This window comes from Convolutriloba macropyga, chromosome 3 (assembly GCF_964194025.1).
Source record: "Convolutriloba macropyga chromosome 3, txConMacr16.3, whole genome shotgun sequence".
Taxonomy (NCBI): domain Eukaryota; kingdom Metazoa; phylum Xenacoelomorpha; order Acoela; family Convolutidae; genus Convolutriloba; species Convolutriloba macropyga.
In genome coordinates, this window is record NC_134470.1 from 24,823,873 (window position 1) to 24,844,698 (window position 20,826).

Below are 20,826 nucleotides of genomic sequence, written 5' to 3' on the forward strand. Positions count from 1 at the left end.
AGTTTTTGTTCCCTCCTACCTAATTTATGTTTTCGAACACCTTCAATCGTTTTGTTTTAATTTCCCTTGAGAAAAAGACTCTAGGTTCAGTTCTAACTAAACAAATTGTAAAACTGAAAATTATCATAAATATTCTAATACATGACTAACACATAACAGAAGCTAAACGAGAACAATTTCCTACCCTAACATTTTTTCGCTATTGAATTTTTTTATTTAAGTTTATCTTTTAATCAAATCTCAATTAAAATCCAACAATCATGCACAACAGGAAAGGACGTTTCGATTGTAGCCTGCTTCTAGAAAGTTAGGGGGAGCGTGAGGTGAATGCACAGTGAGAGCTGTAATTTCAGTTGCAGTCTTTATCAAGAGCTGATTATAATACACTATAATGACGATAATTCATATTGAAAACATTAAAACAAGGATCTTTTCTGTTTGTGCCCCCAGTACTACGTTATGCTCCCCCAGTAACAGAGCACGTGCTATTACATGAACCATTATACTAAAATATGGCCCGTGTGTCTGGGGGTTGCAAACAATATGCACCCACTAAGCTGGGGGGGGGGGCACAATTGCAGCGCACTTTCAAATATTGTAGTAGATTGGAGCTAATGGAGTTCAGGGGCTGAAAGTATGTAATTGGCAGAGCAAAATAATTCACACAAAACCCGAAAATTTAATGAAAACATCAAACCGGTCGCAATTAAAAACACATGAAAAGAAGCTTTTGTGAACATAGCCGGCAAATTGCCCGAAAAGAGCCGCCGTTGACCCGCTAGACGCTCATTGGGATTGAAACAGAAAAAGAAAATTAAGAGATAAATTTTTATCTATTTTTTCAGTGTCAAAAAGTGTTATAATTCGACGTGGTTTCGGTTGGATTCTAAAACTATACTTAATTCAGCTTCAAAACAGAAAGCTAATAAGCTTAACACCAATGTCAGCTAGCAAACACTCTAATGGACTTTGATAACCTAATTCTCAAGGAGTTAATGACCGGGCTTTATCGGTTTATCCCGTCTCTTTTGATTTTGCTCTTTTGACCTCGGCTGTATTCACTATCTCGCGTAATTCATTGAGTGATTGGATTTAAAAACCATTCAGTTGAAACAGTTAGTGAGGTAAGTCAGAAGTCAAACGTGAAAGTCGTGACTTATGTAAAACGAAAAACATGATCAAAAGGAAGCGAATTAAAAAAAAAGGAGAGTCCCTAAATGATAGGCGTTTGAGAGGCTGACGGCGGCTATTAATATTACTGATGCCAGGTAGCAATCACTTCAATGAACTTTGATAACCTAATGCACAATGACTTAATGACTGGGCTTTATATGATTGTCCGGTTTCTTTTGATTTCGCCCTTTTGACTATGACGATATTCGCTACATTACGGAATTCAGCGAGTTAAAGAAATTAAAATCCATTCAGTTGAAGCAGTGAGTGAGGTAAGTCAGGAGTTAAAGGTAAAATCGTGACTTATGTAAAACGAAAAACATGATCAAAAGGTAAAGCGAATTTTAAAAAAACAAAAGGAAAAGTCCTCACCTACAATTCAAAGAATTTTCAAGGCCTAAACAAAAATCTAGACCTAGAATGGACTTTTAACGGACTGTGAAAACCATTTAGAAGCAAATCCGATCAAACAAATTAAAAACGGTGAAAATCAAAGTGAAATTGTTGCATGTGAACAAAAAAAACTACTAGCGAGAAAACTGATTTTTTTCAAATACCAATTTTCACTCTGTTTTGAATCAAGAGTGGAAAAATTTTACGCCACAAAACCACTGGCTTTCGAGCTCTACTTATGTTTCAACGTGACAAAAATTATCACTCCATTTTGCCTTCAAATATCATGAAAATGTGAATAAAAGATCCTAGTCGGAAGAATACAAGAAACGACTCGGAGTAAACACCATACGATCCTCACTGACCTGAAGCACTTTCTCTTAATAACATTATCTTTTTAAAAAAAATAACAGGAAAACTTATATGAGAAAACAAAATGACGAAACAAAAAGCACAAAAAGCATCTGATAAAAATTACATCAATTTGCGACTCCAAAAGTACAGTTGTAAATTCAGTGTAACAACACCTACAGAATTCGTCTTATAAAAAATTTAATTAAAAAATGACATTGAAAACCACAAAACTGGACAAAAAAGCAAAAAAATATTAAAAACAGACAACTGGTAAAAATTTGTTCAAATTTACTTCAACAGTTTCTTCAACAGAAACAACCCAAAGTTAAAGCTAATCCAATTGATAAATGACCTAAAGTGCTAGAGGAAATGATTTTAACCAGATAATATCCAAGAGCTATAAAAATTTGAAGAATAGAACAATTGCTGAAAAAACTTAAAACAAGGCAAAATGGTAAAAATAACCTTAAAATGACACCAATAGTGTAAAGTCGCTTCAGATGGCAAAACTACCAAACGCAATTTTTCCAAATTAGATAATTGAACGAAACAACTTTTACTGAAAAAGACTGAGAAATTTACTAGAGTAAAAGCTATAAAATATGCTTTCATAAAGCTGCACACGATCAAACATTTCCGCTCGCTGAGTGAAAATTTTTCACACCTCCTTTTCTCGGTCTCTCCCAAATAATCGACTTGAACAAAAACCACTCTTCTCTCGGCTCTTCAGCAATTTGACCTAAACACTTCATTTTCACCTATTTCATTTCCGGTTTCAAATATACTCCAAGAAAATTACCGATCAAAAATAAAAAAGACGCTCCACCAATACTCCTCTTTGAGTCGTAAAAAAGACAGCGCCCAAATAGAATTCAAATTCTTCGAAGTTGTGTTAAAAAAGAGTGCCTAAATAATAGCCGATGAGAGGCTGCCGGCAGCTATTAAAAAGCATAGCCCGCAGATTGCCAGAAAATAGGCGCGATAGAAGCTTGTGGCATTCCATGAATTGAAACAACTAAAGAAATGAGATAAACAGATTTAACACCAGTCCTTAATAGACCACTAAACTTTTTGGTTAGATTCGGAGTCATTTTTATGTGACATATACGCTCTATAAGGAAAAAGCCTTAATGGAGCTTTTTCAAAATTAATATTGGAAATCAAAAACTCAAAACTCTAATACTCAAGAATTAGGGCATAAACGTTTGGCACTACTTAGAAAATTAGAAAAGTACAGCAGTTCATCCACCGCTTCTGGAAACAAATCGTGAAACAATAATTGCCAACTCTGATAAAGAGGTTCAAATTCCTCCTGAAAATTAGATCAAAAATTAAAAACTGAAAATCAATGTCAAAATGCCGTATGTGAACAAAAATCCCACTAGCAAGAAATGGAAATTGGGTTCAAACAAAAAACTAGGCCTGGAATGTACGTATGGATTGGGAAAACCATTTAGAAAAAACATCCCATCCAACAAATCGAAAAAACAGTGAAAATCAAAGTGAAATTGCCGCATGTTAACAAAGCGAAAAATTTCACGCCGCAATACCACTCGCTTTTTTCCTCCACTTCATGTTACGGCGTGACCAAAATCACTACTCCAATTTGAATTGAAAAATCATAAAAATGTGTGAACAGATCTTAAAAAAACCAGCGCCCCAATACAATTCAAATTCTATGAATTGTAAAAAAAAAACACGATGTCCCCAATAATCGCCGCTATCGCTTCGCGGCTATTAAAAAACCAGAGGCTCCAGGCGCTGATCTTATCCGTTTCGGCCCACCCAGTACGTTATCCATCCACCAGTTACAGAGCACGTGTCATTACATGATGCACGTGCATTACATGCCATAACACCATTAGAGAACACGCGCCAATGATTGTAAAAAAATATGGCACATGCTTCTGAGGTGAGAAAAACAAAGCCATTAAGCTGGACACACAAGCGGAAGAGACCCCGAGGGCCTTCAGATTATTGCTGTTAAATTCCTTTTACTGTACATAAAGAAAATGAATAATTGGCAGCATAAAAACCTGCTCCGCGTATATTAAATTTAAAGGCAAAACTATTTCTTTTAAACCTAATTTCTGTGGACCTGTCGAATAAGAGTCGAGGACATTAAACTCTACGCTACACGGGCCATGTACGGTCATTGCTTAAAATCAGTTTCATTTTAGCAAGACTTAATTTCAGAATGCGCGCAATCAACTCACTCGAAAAATCAAAAAGTGAGCGTGAAAAAGTCACTCAAGAAGTGAAATCAAAATAATCCCGGAATTCTCAAAAAACACCTAATAAACGGTGCTAGAACATTTTCCTTAAGACACACACACACACACACACACACACACACACACACACGCACACACACACACACACACACACACACACACACACACACGCGCAGACACACACACACAGACGCACACACGCGCGCGCACACACACACGCATACACACACAGACACACACGCAGACACACACACACACGCGCAGACACACACACACACACGCGCGCACACACACACACACACACACACACACACACACACACACACGCAGACACACACACGCACGCAGACACACACACACACACGCACACACACACACGCACACACACACACACACGCACACACACATGCAGACACACACACACACGCAGACACACACACGCGCACACACACAAACACACACACGCACGCACGCACGCACACACACGCACACACACACACACACACACACACACACACACGCACGCACACATACACGCACACAAACTATTATAATAATTGCTTCAATTTTCTTTCGAGAGCAATTAATGAAAGTTGTAGCGCAACATTTAATGAAGTCCCGCACACAAAACCAGCTGCATATTGGTAGAAATCAGTAAAGCCGCTACCACTTGGCAGATATTAATAAAAATCCTCTTTTATCGTTAAATGGAAGGAAATCCTCTATAACTTCTCTACAATACCTCATCACCCAAGCAATTGAGTCGGGGGTGCAAAAAGCGGTAGGAAGTTTGATTCCAAACATAGTCCAAAAAATACGATCGGAGCTTCGATCAACTATAAACGAGATTGTCGAAGACAAGTTGAAGCAAATGAAAGAAGAGATGCAGCTGCGAAGTGATTTTGAAAATAGAAAGCTTGAATTAATCGCGCTATCTGAATCCGAAGTTCTCGAAAACTACATCAGAAGAGAAAACATCAAAATTCTTGATATGCCGGAAAGCCATCAGAGTGGACAAAGGGAATCTTACCAGCAAACAGCGGCTGTCATAGATTTAGCGAGAAGACTAAAGGTATCGGTAACAGAAAACGGCATTTCAATTGCACACCGGCTTCCTGCTTCAACTGGAACACAAAATAGACCAGTCATAGCCCAATTTTCTCGACGTATGGCAAAAATTGAGTTCTTAAAAACCAGTCTGATGTTCCTATTTTTGAAGATAAAACGAAAGCAAGGCTTAATTTCCTGAGGATAATGAGAAGTGATGTACGAGTCAATTCAGCTTGGACAAGAGAGGGTACAATTTTTTATGAATGGAGGCAAGATGGCTGAATCTATAAAATCAGTAACCTTTACCAGGGTGGTATAGATCTTAAATACGGCTGGAGAGACGTGTTGGAATGCTTCCGAAAATTTTCGAACAAGTTTAATTCATTTCAAGAGAATGGACAAGTTTCCGGGCCATTTCGGAATGACAACGCTGGTTCCTAAAACAACTTATACTCCTATTCAAGTTCAACAGCATAAAGATAACCAAAAATACACCTGCATACAGGTGCTTCATTTGAATGTGAGATCTTTAAAGAAACATTTCGGTAAACTAGAAACGTGAATTCACGGACTCGAAAAAATGCCTGACGTTTTGTGTTTAAGCGAAACTTGGTTGAACAGCGTCAATAGTTTACTTGTTACAGGCTATCATCAGTATGCCCTAACAAACAGAAGTGCGAAGTGTGGTGGTGTTATGATACAGTTGAAGTGATTATGATTTGATAAGAATACACAAAAATCCTCTCAACGAAGCTGCTGTTATAGAAATTAGTGCTAATAGTTTACGGTTCTTTGTAGCGATCATATACAATAAACCTAGCTCGCCCAAAATCGACTTCTTAAAGGTTTTTGATGATTTTTTGGATTCATGGAGCAGCAATGCAAAACCTTTTATATCTGCGGTGACCACAATTTTAACATTTTTGAGCAGAGTCATTATGTAAACGACTATATGAAAATAATAGCTTCAGATGGTTTTGTATTCGGAATAAACGAACCAACCAGAGGAACACATAGTACTTCATCATGCTTAGATCACTTCATTTATCGAAATGTACCTGATTGTGAAACCAAGGTCCTGCTTCATCAAAGCTTCTCAGATCATTGTCCGATTCAACTCAGTTGGAGATTTCGAACAAAAACAAATAAATACTGGTTACTTTTTAGAGATACTAAGTTTGCAAAAGATCCAGAAAAAGTTAAACGCTATTTAGATGAACTAGATAAAGAATTGGCATTAAGAAAAGAAAAATCTACAACTTGTACCAATCCTTCAAATGCGTTCAATGCCTTTAGTAGTGTTTTTGGATGTTAGACAGATTAGCTCCCTTAATGCAGCTGGGTAGAGAGAAACAAACAGCCTAAATAATTCAGCACCTGGAATATAGCTGTGATGATAATAGCTGGCTGGAAAAGTTCAAAAGATTAAGATTAACCTTTGAAAAACAGTGCTCTGCAGCCAAAAAAGACTTCTATTTAAACAAAATTAAATCTTCCGTCTGTAATAAAAGACCAGTCTATAAAGTAATAAATGATTTAAGCGGTAAAGTAATGAACAGTTCCAAGGTCCCTGTTCTGGAAACTGTGGCGAACAGTACTAGTCAGCCGAATGATCAAGATAACGCAATAGTCTTTAATAATTATTTTGCCAATGTTGGGTCTGAAATCAGCAAGCATCTCGGGGCTGAAAATGAACCTGAAGTTCCAAGACGTCAACAATCGATGTTTCTGTTTAAAGTAACAAAGGAGGAAGTTAAAGTTGTAATATCAAATTTGGATAATAAACCATCCTCTGGTGAGGATTTTGTTAATAATCATTTGGTAAAAATGTCAGCGCCTGTAACTATTGAGCACATTACGTTTTTAATAAAACTTTTGTTCAACAGGGAAGAATTCCCGCAAGAGCTCAAAAAAGCAAGTTTTTCCTTTGCACAAATCTGGTTCAAAGTTAGATGAAAATATTTATAGGCCTATTTCACTACTTATTGTTTGGAGCAAGGTTTATGAAAAAAATTATGTTTAATCGGGTTTACTCTTACTTCGAAAGTTTTTCTTTGTTTTATCAAAGACCATTCGGATTTCGCAACAAGCAGTACAATTGATGCACTTGTTGAATTTACGGAAAACTTGAGATCTGTCTCTAAAAGAGGAAACGTTTTTAGTTTTTCTTGGATCTGAAGAAAGCTTTTGATACAATTGTTCACAAAATGATGATTAAGAAGCTAGAATGTTACGGTATCAGAGTAAAGGTATTAAAATGGTTTGAATCATACCTCGAGCATAGAGTGCAGCGTGTTCATTTGAACGTAGTTATGTCTAGCTGGGAAGAACTTAAATGTGGTGTACCGCAGGGATCTATTCTTGGCCCTCTTTTATTTACCATCTACATAAATAATTTACCTTTAGTTTGCAAAAAGCTTGATGTTATTCTGTTTGCAGACGATACAAATCTAATTGCTGTAGGAATGCAGGTAAATGAGGTTGAGCAAGAATTAAAGAATATTACCAAGTGGCTCAAGTCAAACAAATTAGTTCTCAATTTGGATAAAACGGTACAGATGGGTGTCACTTTAGCAGCATATGCGTCAGACAGTTTCTGTTTTAACTCGAGGGAAATAAAAAAGGAACCAGTTTGTAAGTATTTAGAAATACTTGTTGATTCAAAGCTTTCATTTGGAAGTCATATTGAAGAAGTTAAAAAGAAGTTATGTAAGCAATGCGGTATCGCAAAACTGAGACATTTTTTTTCCCGGGAAACTGTTGATACAAAATTACGAATCAAACGTTAGGCCTATTGTTCAATATGGAGTCGTAGTCTATGGCTGCTGTAGTTACTCTTTGCTTCTTTGCCTATTTATCTTTTACAGAAAAAAAATGTAAAGTTCATTTATTTCAAGAAAAGAACCGATTCATGTGAGGAAATATTCCGGAAGCACTCCATACTGACTGTTTATGAACTGCACATGTATGAATTGATTAAGTTTTCTCTGAAAGCAATCAGTGGCCTTCATTGTGAAAAATTTTGTAATGACTTGTTAGTACCTTATACCATAGAAAGAGAAACTAGGGAATCGGCAATTAAGTTACTCAAACAACCTTTATGCAAAAGAAAGATAGAACGCTGTTCAATCAAATTTCGTGCAACAAAGTTATACAATAAATTGAAAAGCCTAGAAATTATTCCTGCAGACTTTGAAGCGAAGACGTTAGGCGAAATTGCTATTTTTGCCATATGCTGAAGTGTTCATTTTTAGTTTTCAATCACGAACTCGCAAGATTTGTATTTGATTTTTAATTTGTGTGTCACATTGCCTATCTCTCAAACAGTGTTAATTTGTATATATTTTTTTCTTTTCAAATTATATTAATTGTTGTCGTATTTGTACTCAATTCTGGGGTAGACTAAAAAGTGGGCGTCTATAGCCTCGTTGTCTGTCCTTTCCAATTCAATATATTGTGCAGTAATTTGTATATTATTCATTGGACAAATTTATTCTTTCTTTCTTTAATAAATCCTACGTTCTCAATGAACGTTCTCCATAAACAAGAGATTATTCAAATCTTGCCACAGTCATGGATGCTATTGAGTAATATCTTATTTCATTGAAAACAAGCTCAAAAAAACATTCAGCTTTCTGTAGTCTTATGAGACTACATTCTGTAATACAGGTTTTCAATCATTTACGGCAAACGATAACTCATTTTTACTTACCATTATTTTTCTCAACATGTCATTTTTCATTGTTCCATCACATGTTCAGTTTTTTAAGAAAGCTCCAGACTATGTGTGAATGCAGGAATATTTTGATTACCAGTCAAAATTAGTTCCTTGAAACAAAATGATTTTGCCGGCAACTTCATTTCGGAGAAGAGTGATTTTTGAGAACTTGCACCAGGTCTCTATGTATGTATGCCTACTGTCGAAGTTTGAGTGCTTCTCTCGTTAGTCTTTATTACCATTTTGTCTCGCCTGACGCAATAACTTGTTGACATAAATAACCTGCGTAGTGGCGCAGAAAATCGTCCATTGACTTGAATCTGTTCTTCTCATTGAGAAAGTACTGGCCCTGTGAGTCGATGTTGATAATATAGTGTTTTATAGCTCCTCTCTCGTACGGATTATCATCAACGCATCTCAGTGACAGAGCGAAACAATCTATAACACAAAAGCGCTTCGTTCGTTCACAGAAAAGCGCAGATGATAGAATTATCCAAATTCATAGATAGGAATTTTTCAAAGAAGAATTTTGTTTCGTGTAATTGCTAATCGAGCTCAAAAAGCTATAACAAAAATTAACCAGAGTCTCAAAGTTGAGGACTAATTTAGTAATCTAAAAATTTTGCGAAATTACAATCAATTCACATGACATTAATCCCCATGATACAAAAAAATTAAAAGATGAAAGATTGATCACGCCAAATGCATAAAAGCGACTAACTTGATCTTCCCGAGGAGTTGCGAATGATGTAATTGCCCTTTCCATGCATGGATAGTTGCAAAATCTCAACCGCTTTTGCACGATCCATGTCTTCAAAGAACCAGCTAAAAAAAATTGACCATTTAGTCACGCATAACTATTTGCCAATAAAACCTTTCACATCAAAACAAGGACCCTTATATTAATAGATGAAACCATATACAATACCTTCAATAGCAAAAAATGACCAATGGAACAGTCAAACATAACCTAATCTTCAATTAGTTTATTCTTAATTGAATTTCAGCTATTGACAGGGCATTTTTACTGAATTCAAATGCCACCAAAACAAATGGCCAAAACAAACATTTACGAAGAATTAATAACCAGTTAAGTAGAAATGAGGTCATAGAAATAAATTGGTTCCAAATTTCAAGTGAATAACGTATCTGGTAGATGGCCCGAATAGCTACGAATTAGACTTGCGTGCTGTAGACTACCGATAGAAACAATTACAGAAATGAGTTAGAAAAAGTGAAGGCCGCCGCCAAAAAACAAATTTAATTCAAAGGGGGCGTATCACTGAGAACATTTTGGGTAGAAAACGATTGAAAAAGAGACATAATTGAACCCCCGATCTCCGGCGTAATTACTGCAAGCATTAACCACTCGGCTATCAGTCCCTTGTGCTCGCTTATCTTACAAACGATTTCATTTTGGCTAGAGAAGTAATTTCTGAATAAGAGCAAAATTAAGTCACGCAAAAATCATGAAAGCACTGAAAGCACGCAAAAAAGTCACTGAAAATGTCAACTGACAGAATCTTATAGAACAAAAGTGAAACAAAAAAAGAGCACCAAGAGCACCCTAAAACAGCTGCACTCCCCAAAAGAGAGAATGGCTGCGAAGACTTGTGTGACGGAAAATACAGAGAAACGAAATGAATTAAAAGGTTATGGCACCCCTTAAAAACCTATGAAAAAACTTCCGAATTTCTGAAGTAATAAAACATGACTTGCTAAAATCCACTTGGCAGAGGTGGTTGTCAACAGATCGTATACTAGCACAAAAATAAAAATCATCTCACGTCCGCTTTTTACAAAAATAGTGTTGTGAACATTAAAAACAATAAAAGCGAATTAAGTTAACGTTTAAACTATGGGACATCAGATGGTAAACAAAACCTCACCTCTGCGAAAGAAAAACAATTACCAACAACATCTAAAATTGTAGAAAAAAACTTCCATATTTAGTAACTTCCATCTACTATCAAACGCTCAGTATGGCTTTAGAGCTGAGAGAGGTAGTGTTGGGGCTGTCGTTTTTGATTGAAAATTTGCGCCAAAAGCTAGCCAACAAGTCACGTGCTTCTATTTGAATATTCATGAATCTGAAAATGCAATTGATATTGTCGAGCAAGGTATATTGCAAGACAAATGCAAAGAATATGGGTTGAGAGAGAGGCGGCCCTGTCTTTATGTTACTTCGCTCATTTCCAGAACCTTGCGTTCAATTTATTTAAGCTGCAGAGGCTCTTTTCAATACGGCCTGCGTGAACACTGGTGTACCGCAGGCCTCAATTCTTGGGCCTCTGACTCTCAATATACGTAATTGATGGAAACAGAACTAAAGATTCAGAAAAACTTGTCGTCACTGAATCGAATACACTCATATTTGCAGATGACACAGTGCTTGAAACATCAGCTAGACCAAAGTCGAGAAAACCAAGTCAATAGTTTTTCAAAGCAAAAAACCACAAAGCGAAGTTGGACAACTTGAGATTAATGAGCTAAAAGAAAATGTTGATACAATGTTATCTTGGAAAACCAAAAAATATATATTTCATCAATCAAAAACCATATAAGAGCTGCAAAACAAAATTAATTAAAATGAGTTTTCTGTTTTACAGGCTCAGAAAGTTTTTCAAGAAAAACAGATGCTCAGAGTTTTTAAAGAGTTATATTCAACCAATTGTTCAATATGGGGTTTGAATTCACGAAATATTACCGCCTCAGATATTTCTCAAATAGATTCAAAAACAAAACATTCAGCGAGAATTATCTGTCACAAAAGGAAACTGATCTCTGTCTGATCTAAGGAGGAAATAAAATAATTCGTCTGCGAGCGGACTCCATTTGTATCAAGTCCTCAAACTGTTCATTAAAATTATCAGAGGTGAATGGGTCGTGTCTCAAATCATGTCCTTTTTAAATGTTGCTGAAACAAAACTATCAACTAAGAGCATAGGTCGCGGAACAAAGTTCGTGAAATAGGTCACGAAAAACGTTTAAAATTTTACTAATTGTCGCACCTTAAATTGAATGACTGATCGACAGGTGAAACTATTCACCACAGTTTTCTAGAAAACGATATCATTGCAATTAAGATCTACAAAACCTTTTCTCATATATATTTTTGTATTTTGAGTCACCTTCAATTAAGCACGAAATTAAATTATCATCCAAAAAAATAGGATCGTACTTCAAACTTCATAATGATTTTTATTGCATTGTATTTTCAACTGAAAATCAGGAGAACAAGAAAAAAAAATAGTGACTAACATACAAACAAGAAGAGACAAGCAAAAACATGAAATATAAAAAACGTAGGATCAGCAATAAGTACTGAGAATACGGTTAATATTCATGGTGTTCAATACTTAAATAAATTTATTGCTAAAGTTGACGCAAAAACTCAGCTTGCAGCTCAGAAAAGCTTTACCTCACCCCTTGAACTCAAAAGACAAATGTCAAAAAACATAACCGACTAACGTCGAGCGAATTGCTCTCAAACGACCGGCGAGTTGTTGGCTTCGTCAGTAGCTAGCCACGGTTTAGTGAGCCTAGCTTTAGCTTGATTTGACTCTGCTACTTTTAGTTTTCTAGCTTTGTTAGTAAATAAATCAAATAAAAAAAACTATTTTAAAAAATTTGCTAAATTTTGCAAAGCTAAAATTAAAAGCTTCCAGATTTCGCAGTGAAAATGTTCCGAACTATTTTTAGTCCTGGAGTTATGTTAAGTAACGCATCTGCAAGACGAAAAACTTCGTTGGCCGCTAAAGATCGCTAAATTCAGAAAGGGACAAAATTATTCAAAAAATTCGAAAACAATCAGAAATCTTGCTTAAATTCAAGATATTAAAATCTTCAAATACAATTCATTGTCTCAAGATACTATCCAGTATCCCTTTTCCCAGCTTTAAATAGTGTCACTGGCTCATGAAGATCCATAAACTTGGAACATAAATGTTCCAAAAATTTGAAAAACAAAATTATATCAAAAAAGTGCTAAGAGCTGGAGTCTTTAAAACATTGATAACCATTCCCACAATTCTAGAAAATATGCAACAGCTTATCGTTAAACCTCTCGGAGGTCCCTATGACCCTGGTGCCCGAAAAAATGATCAAAAATTCAAGATTTAAAAACCTGAAAAATTGCAAATACTTTTAAAACGGCCGATATTAAAATCTTGAAAAACACTCCATTACATCTAGAAGCTATGCAGTAACCTATAATCAAACCCAATGAGGTTATGTGGCTTTTGAGTCTGCAGAAACCTAAAAACCGATAAAAAATATTTAAAAAACTTGAAAAATATGCAAGTTTTATCAAAAAAATTGATAAAACTTGTCATATTAAAAAATTGAAAGCTATTCCGTGGCAAATGAAATTTTTCCAGTAACTTATTATCAAACCTGTCAAAAATTGCAAAAATTCTGTCAAAAATTGCAAAAATTTGTAATGTTAAAATATTTAAAACATTCCACTACCACTGGAAACTATGCAGTAAACTATTATAAATCCCTAGAGGAGGCTCCTTGGCATCTAGGGCTGAAAAAATTCAGAAAATGACAAAAACTGTCAAAAATCTTGAAAAATTGTGAAAATTTGTATAAAATTGCGAGTTTTTAGCGATCGGTTGTTCCTTAGTGGCCACGGGGGCGGGGGATGGGTGGCGCACCGGGGGCTGGTTGGGAGGGAAGGGGGCATCAGTGGGTGGGGGGCAGCGTGGTGGGGGGCGGTGAGGGCAATATTGGGGGCCTTCAACAGTGGGGGTGTCTTCAACCTCTAAGAACCACCCTTCACACCATAAGTATAAGTCTCCAAAACAGTGCGAGCTGAAACAGAGCTAAAAGGCTCTAAGAGCACTTAATGCCCGCTGGGCGCTACCTGTTTATCCTGTTTTTGAGGACGAAAAGTCTACAGCGTCAGACGAAAAATCGGTCAAGCGAAAAATCGCATAAAAAAAGACCGACAGGACTAATATAATTGCTACAAACTTCGTTTGAGAGCAATTAAACACTACAAAAATCATTGATAATTTGTCTAACTGTTCAGAACCATAGAAAAAATTCGAAAACACTATTTATACCAAGACCCAAAAAAAACTTGGCAAACAGTTTGCATAAATAATAGAGAAAAGACGCCCAACACTTTTAAATTAATTACAGTTAGGTAAAACTCTTCGAAGCTTAAGTTCTCAGAGCAAATTCTGTGCCAAAAAAAACTACTCAAACCCGAACAAAACGCCTCTTTCAATTTAGGCATTCCGAGAAACTTGAGTAGACTTAACACCTGAAAGACTACTAAAAGCAGCTTAGGGAGTCAAATAAAATTTGCTAAATTTTGCAAAGCTAAAAATAAAAGCTTCCAGATTCCGCAGTGAAAATGTTCCGAACTATTTTTAGTCCTGGAGTTATGTCAAGTAACCCATCTGCAAGACGAAAAACTTCGTTGGCCGCTAAAGATCGCTAAATTCAGAAAGGGACAAAATTATTCAAAAAATTCGAAAACAATAGCAAGAAATCTTGCTTAAATTCAAGATATTAAAATCTTCAAATACAATTCATTGTCTCAAGATACTATCCAGTATCCCTATTCCCAGCTTTAAATAGTGTCACTGGCTCATGAAGATCCATAAACTTGGAACATAACAATGTTCCAAAAATTTGAAAAACAAAATTATATCAAAAAAGTGCTAAGAGCTGGAGTCTTTAAAATATTGATAACCATTCCCACAATTCTAGAAAATATGCAACAGCTTATCATTAAACCTCTGGGAGGTCCCTATGACCCTGATGCCCGAAAAAATGATCAAAAATTCAAGATTCAAAAACTTGGAAAATTGCAAATACTTTTAAAAACGGCTGATATTAAAATCTTGAAAAACACTCCATTACATCTAGAAGCTATGCAGTAACCTATAATCAAATCCAATGAGGTTATGTGGCTTTTGAGTCTGCAGAAACCTAAAAACCAATAAAAAATATTTGAAAAACTTGAAAAAAATGCAAGTTTTATCAAAAAAATTGATAAAATTTGTCATATTAAAAAATTGAAAGCTATTCCGTGGCAAATGAAATTTTTCTACTAACTTATTATCAAACCCTTAAGGACGTTTTCTGGCCTCTGCGTCTGAAAAGACGCGGATAGTGAAAAATAAATGTCAAAAAAATTTTGAAAAAATTTGCAAGTTCTGTCAAAAATTGCAAAAATTTGTAATGTTAAAATATTTAAAACATTCCGCTACCACTGGAAACTAAGCAGTAAACTATTATTAACTATCATTGATAATTTGTCTAACTGTTCAGAACCATAGAAAGAATTCGAAAACACTATTTATACCAAGACCAAAAAACTTGGCAAACAGTTTGCATAAATAATAGAGAAAAGACGCCCAACACTTTTAAATTAATTAGTTAGGTAAAACTCTTCGAAGCTTAAGTTCTCTGAGCAAATTCTTTGCCACAAAAACTACTCAAACCCGAACAAAACGCCTCTTTCAATTTAGGCATTCCGAGAAACTTGAGTAGACTTAACACCTGAAAGACTACTAAAAGCAGCTTAGGGAGTCAAATAAAACTTATTTTGGCCTACTGGATTTTACCTTTCAATCCAATTTTCAAAGAAAACTCATCAAAAAATGTTAGATAACATATTAAAGAAGAACAAAGGACAAGCCCTAAATTGCAATCCAAAAAATGAACAGACTCAGAACCTGGCCATCAACCGCAATAACAACAAACTTCGAATGTCAAAGGATCGTATACCGAATGAAACAAAAAACAAAGAACAATTGATTGTCTACAGAGCATAAACGAAAACTAAAACAAATGAAAATATCGAAAAATCACTATCAATTTTTTTACAAATCTATTTTTATTAAAGTCATTAAAATCATTCGCAGCACCGTAAATAAATAATTAAACTACTAAACAACTTAAATACTAATAAACCTTCGTAGACCTTCATTCAAAAACAAAGAAGGAGGGTAAAAGATTGGAAATTTGGCAAAATTCAAGTTTCAACGAACACCTTGGAAAATGCCATCAGTCAATTAAACAAAAATCTGAAACATAGCTAGCACAGTGCCAGAAAAAGCCGCAATATCTCGTAGATCTGCCGTCTCAAAAAGATAAAAGAAACAGACAAAGAGATTGCTTTGATATTTAATGAGATGTTATATTTTGATTACGAATCTGTATAATTCATTGCTTCTTCTATAAGGTGCACTCACTTGACCTTATATCTTCTGAAAAAAAGTTAAGAATAGTCGATTTCGGAAGTCATTTGAGAGTGAGGTACGTCACGTGACCAAAAACTTAATCACGCGAATGAAAAAAATCGCTCCACTAAGAGTGAAAAATGACGACACGTACGCAATTCAGTTGAAATTGCATGAACAAATGAACAAAAAGCAGATTGTGACGTCAGATGGTCGTAACAAATATCTTGACGACGAAATAAAAAAACATAGCAGGACAAGTCCTGACGTACAATTCAAAGAATCTTCATTGACTAAACAAAAGACTAGACCTAGAAAGGAATATGAGTGAACTGGAATTACCAAAATCTCGACGGCGACGAAATAAAAAACCAAGAGAAGGCCAATAATAGCCTCAGCTATCGCTTTGCGGCTATTAATAAAAGAAAAATATTCAGATAATAGCTAATGATTTTAATGGCTTCAATAATTTGTATTTACGCAAATTGTTTGTAATTTTTTTTTGAGTTTTTCTGCGTCTTTAGTCCGTTCCTATGGCTTAGTCTAACCAATGAGAAGTCCTATTGGTTTCATAACGACTTTTTAGTAAATTTCTCAAGAACTATTTCGTTAAAAGCTAATGATTTTTCAGACTTTTAAAATTATTTCGCTTAAAAATGTTGATTGATTTTTGAATTTAGCCTCATTATTTCTTCTTTTTGTCGACTTGTTACCAAGTCTCATTAAGGAAAATTTCACTCTGCTGTATAGTTAAAAAATAAATTTGTGTAGTTAAGGCTTTAGCTGATTGCATTTTGATGTTTTACTAGGTGCTTTTAAATTTATACTGAGTTTATGCCGTGAAATTTTTGTGTTTGCTTACTTTGTTTGTTTTTTTCCGCAGTCTTTTCAATGGCAGATCTCGTGAGCGCTGTAACGAGGCATGGCATTATGTAATTCAATTAGTAGTCAGGTTGTGTAACGATTTTTTGAAACTCAAACATCGATTTTTGTTATCTCTTCATTTGGTTGACAATTAAGTCAAAAATGTAGATGAGCTCGGGTCGGAACATCATGTGCGAACGCACATTAACGAGCATCCTTGTTTCATTCAAATTTCAGGGAGTCAGCAAGAATGAAGTCACTCGAAAAGTCATTTCATTCAGCCACGCCAAAACGGTCCATCTGTAATTGGAGCAATCTTCGTTCGACAGCAGCATTTTTCTTATTGTTAAAAAGGAAGGAGTAACACATCAAAAAGACACACTAAGCTCACTTTAAAAAACACAGTCAGCCATTTTTATCATGTACTCGTGATTATGCTGAGGCCATATTTCGTCGATAATTCTTACCTGAAGCTTTATCTCATCGTTAATCGGGAAACAGTCGGGTTAAATCTGCAAAATTGTTTCGTCACAAGATCGACCCAAATATTGAGCACCGAACATCTCAATGTTAACGTTAGCAGAACTTCCAAAAGGGAAACCTGTGAGACGAAAATAGCAATGATGTTAGTAAAGACATACATAAAGTCAGGTTGGAAATTGGAGAGAAATTCAGTCGAATTATGACAGACAAAAAGGCTTCCTCAAAAAATCCCGAACTCTCCGAAAAACAAATGTCCACAATTTGCCTCTGCTATTTTCATTAGTTTTTTTGCAATGAAAACAAATTTGCACATGTATTAGTGTGCTTAAAATAGAGCACGTCTAAAAAGTTGTGAATGAGAAACGGAGACATAGCTGACTTAAGTAAAGAAATATTGCCATATTGCAAAGTAAAATTTCACTTAACATTTAGAATTTAACCTTTTCCGTTTATGACCCCCCAACTCAGTGGGCGCGTAATATCTGCGACCCCCATTGCGCATGCTATGTTTAATACATGACAATTTGTCGTGTAATGACAACTTTGGTATTGGGAGGTCATAAAGCCAAAAGATCCAAGAACTTCAATTAGAAAATGACATCGATCTCTTAGCAAGCGTCTTTCATGTGGGCACATTGTTCTTTACATATGACTACTAACTCGGGTTGAACCGGTAAATTTGAAGGCTGCAAATATTTCGCAGGAGCGAATCCAGTCTGCTGGGTTACATTACAATAGACTCGATACCACTCGTCAATACTGAAACAAAACGATGTCCTTTTCCATTTGTCACCCAAACAGTTATAATTCTAAACCACCTACACGCTTATCGTATCAAATAATTTTTATAAAAAATTCTCTAAAATAATTTCAAACGACAGCCTAAGTTAAGAAAACAATTAAAATAAATTTCGACAAGCTGATAGAGAAAAAACTGCTGCCATAATTTAAAAAACATAGCAGGACAAGTCCTGAAATACAATTCAAACAATTTTCATCGACTAAATAAAAAATCTAGACCTAGAATGGACAATGATTGGATTAGGAAAACCAATAAAAAAATCAGATCCAAAAAAAGAAAGAAAACAGTAAAAATCAATGTCAAAATGCCGCATGCAAACAAACAAAAATCACTAGCGAGAACGCAAATTTATGTTCAAACACCACTTTCTCAATCTACTTGAAATTTATATAAAAACTTCACTCTCACAACAAAAACACCACTCGCTTGTTCGCTCTACTTCCTGTTTCAGCTTGACCAAAATCATCACTACAATTCGAAGATGTTTTTGCTAAAAAGCAGATTGCCGAATAAATAGTCTCTTATGGCAGTGAGCATCAAAGAAGAGAAAAGAATTGAAATAAAAGAAGGTTTAACTTAAAAGAAATTTATATATAAACACGAGAACTCAATTAGGCTTTCAATTTGTACAATACAAACACTATGGGGAAACAATATGTCAAGCAATCGAGACAGCTCCATATCTTACACAAACTTGGACACGCCAAAAAAGAACAAAATCATCTCTGATTGTGAAAAAAAAAGAAAAACTAAGAAACCAAAAAAAATTAAAACTTTCGCAAATTGTTGTCAAAATGTAAAGAAAAAATGCTTAGTAACAAAGAACCAGCATTTGTAATAGAAACTGCCCATGGGTATTAAGCTTAAATTCAGCGACAATTAAAACAATGAAATAACATAACCCACTAACGTCGTGCGAAATGCTTTCAAACGACCCCCGAGCGGTTTGCTTCGTCAGTAGCTAGCCACGGTTTAGTGAGGCTCTTAGAGCTTTAAGCGCAGCGAGGGTGCACCGCAGCGAGGGTGCACCGCAGCGGGGGCACAGAAAGGGATTGAGGATACTGATGTGGAAGGGGGCGGAGTGAGGGTGGGGTGTGGAATCAAGAACTGCCCTTCACACCATAAGCATAAGTCTCCAAAACAGTTTCTGTTAATCGCAAACTCGAAGACTAGTGGGCTGAACGTTTCTAAGAGAAGTTAATGCAAACTGGGCGCTACCTCGTAGTCCCGTTTTAATTACACGTTTTGTCAAAAAAAAATGCTAAAATTCATGATATTAAAATGTTGAAACAATTCCATTACCACTGGAAACTATGCAGTAACCTATAGTTAAAGTCTAGAGGTTCTTTGACACATAGGGCTGATAAAAATCAAAATATGACTAAAATTTTTAAAAAGATTGATATTGCAAAATAGAATATATTTGGGTGTTGTTAGCGACCAGCTGTTCGTCAGTAGCTAGAAGCGGGGGACAGTGAAGGATCTACAACCTCTTTGAACCGCCCTTCGCACCATAAGTAAAAGTCTCCAAAACAGTTTGAGCTGAAAGGCTCTAAGACCATTTAATGCCCGCTGGGCGCTAACTGTTATCCCGTTTTTGAAGACGAAAGTCAAACGGGTCAGACAAAAAATCGCCCAAGCGGAAAATTCTATAAAAGAGACAAACAGGATTAACATATTTGCTACAAATTGCTTTTGAGAGCAATTAACAATGATTTCCTAAAAAGTGCCTGTTAATTCAAGTACGATAAAAAAACATTTCCACTACAACTTATTGTTATAAGGGTCAGAGATGAGGACATTACGCCACATAACAGCAGCTGAAAGGCGGCATCAAAAATGAGAAAGCGATAGAGTGAGAGAAAGAGAGCGAGATAGGTAAAACGTGATCGAGCCTTGTTACTAAATAAATCAGATAGAAAAATACCGATAAAGGCAAAATTAAAAGTTGATAACTTCGCAGTAAAAAAGTTTACAATGAAAGTTCTGTTGTCTCGAAAGTTCTTTCAAGTAACCCATCTCGGAGACTTCAAAAGTATCGTTGGCCAGTAATGGTCGTTAAACTGAGAAAAGGACAAGAAATATTTAGAAATTTTTGAAACAATTGCAAATTTTAACAAAAATTTGCTAAAACTCAAGATATAATATATAAAACAAAATTATTATCTCAAGAAACAATACAATATCCCTGTTTCAAGCCTGAAACAGTTTCACTGCCTTATAAAGATCCATACACTTGGAATATAAAAATTTTCCAAAAATTGGAAAATCAATTTCATCCAAATATTACAAAAAACTGGAATCACAAAAAACTATTGATCACTAGAATTCCCATTAACTATAGAAACTATGCAGCAGCTTATTATGAAACCTTGGACAGGTCCCAGGGCCCCTGGTGTTGGAGAAAAATCAAAAATAAGAAAAAATTGTAAATATTAAAAAATGCTTCAAGTCGACATTGAAAATCTTGAAAAATTTCATTACATCTATAAATTATGCAGTACCATATTATCAAAACCTACAGGAAGTTCCGTGGCTCTTAAGGCTAGA

At 35.4% G+C, this 20,826-nt stretch overlaps 1 protein-coding gene across 2 annotated transcripts in view; it reads right to left on the reverse strand.

Moving 5' to 3' along the window:
• The window catches only part of LOC142336091 (proto-oncogene tyrosine-protein kinase LCK-like), a 111,432-nt gene that overhangs the window by 80,865 nt on the left and 9,741 nt on the right, over window positions 1-20,826 (reverse strand). The window contains exons 3-5 of one of the 2 annotated variants that reach the window (XM_075384615.1): window positions 18,135-18,233; window positions 9,644-9,747; window positions 9,205-9,360 (exon numbers count right to left, since the gene is read on the reverse strand). In XM_075384615.1, coding sequence (XP_075240730.1) covers window positions 9,205-9,360; window positions 9,644-9,747; window positions 18,135-18,233 — 359 coding nt within the window. The remainder of the gene's footprint in view (window positions 1-9,204; window positions 9,361-9,643; window positions 9,748-18,134; window positions 18,234-20,826) is intronic. The other variant, XM_075384616.1, reaches the window with a different exon arrangement.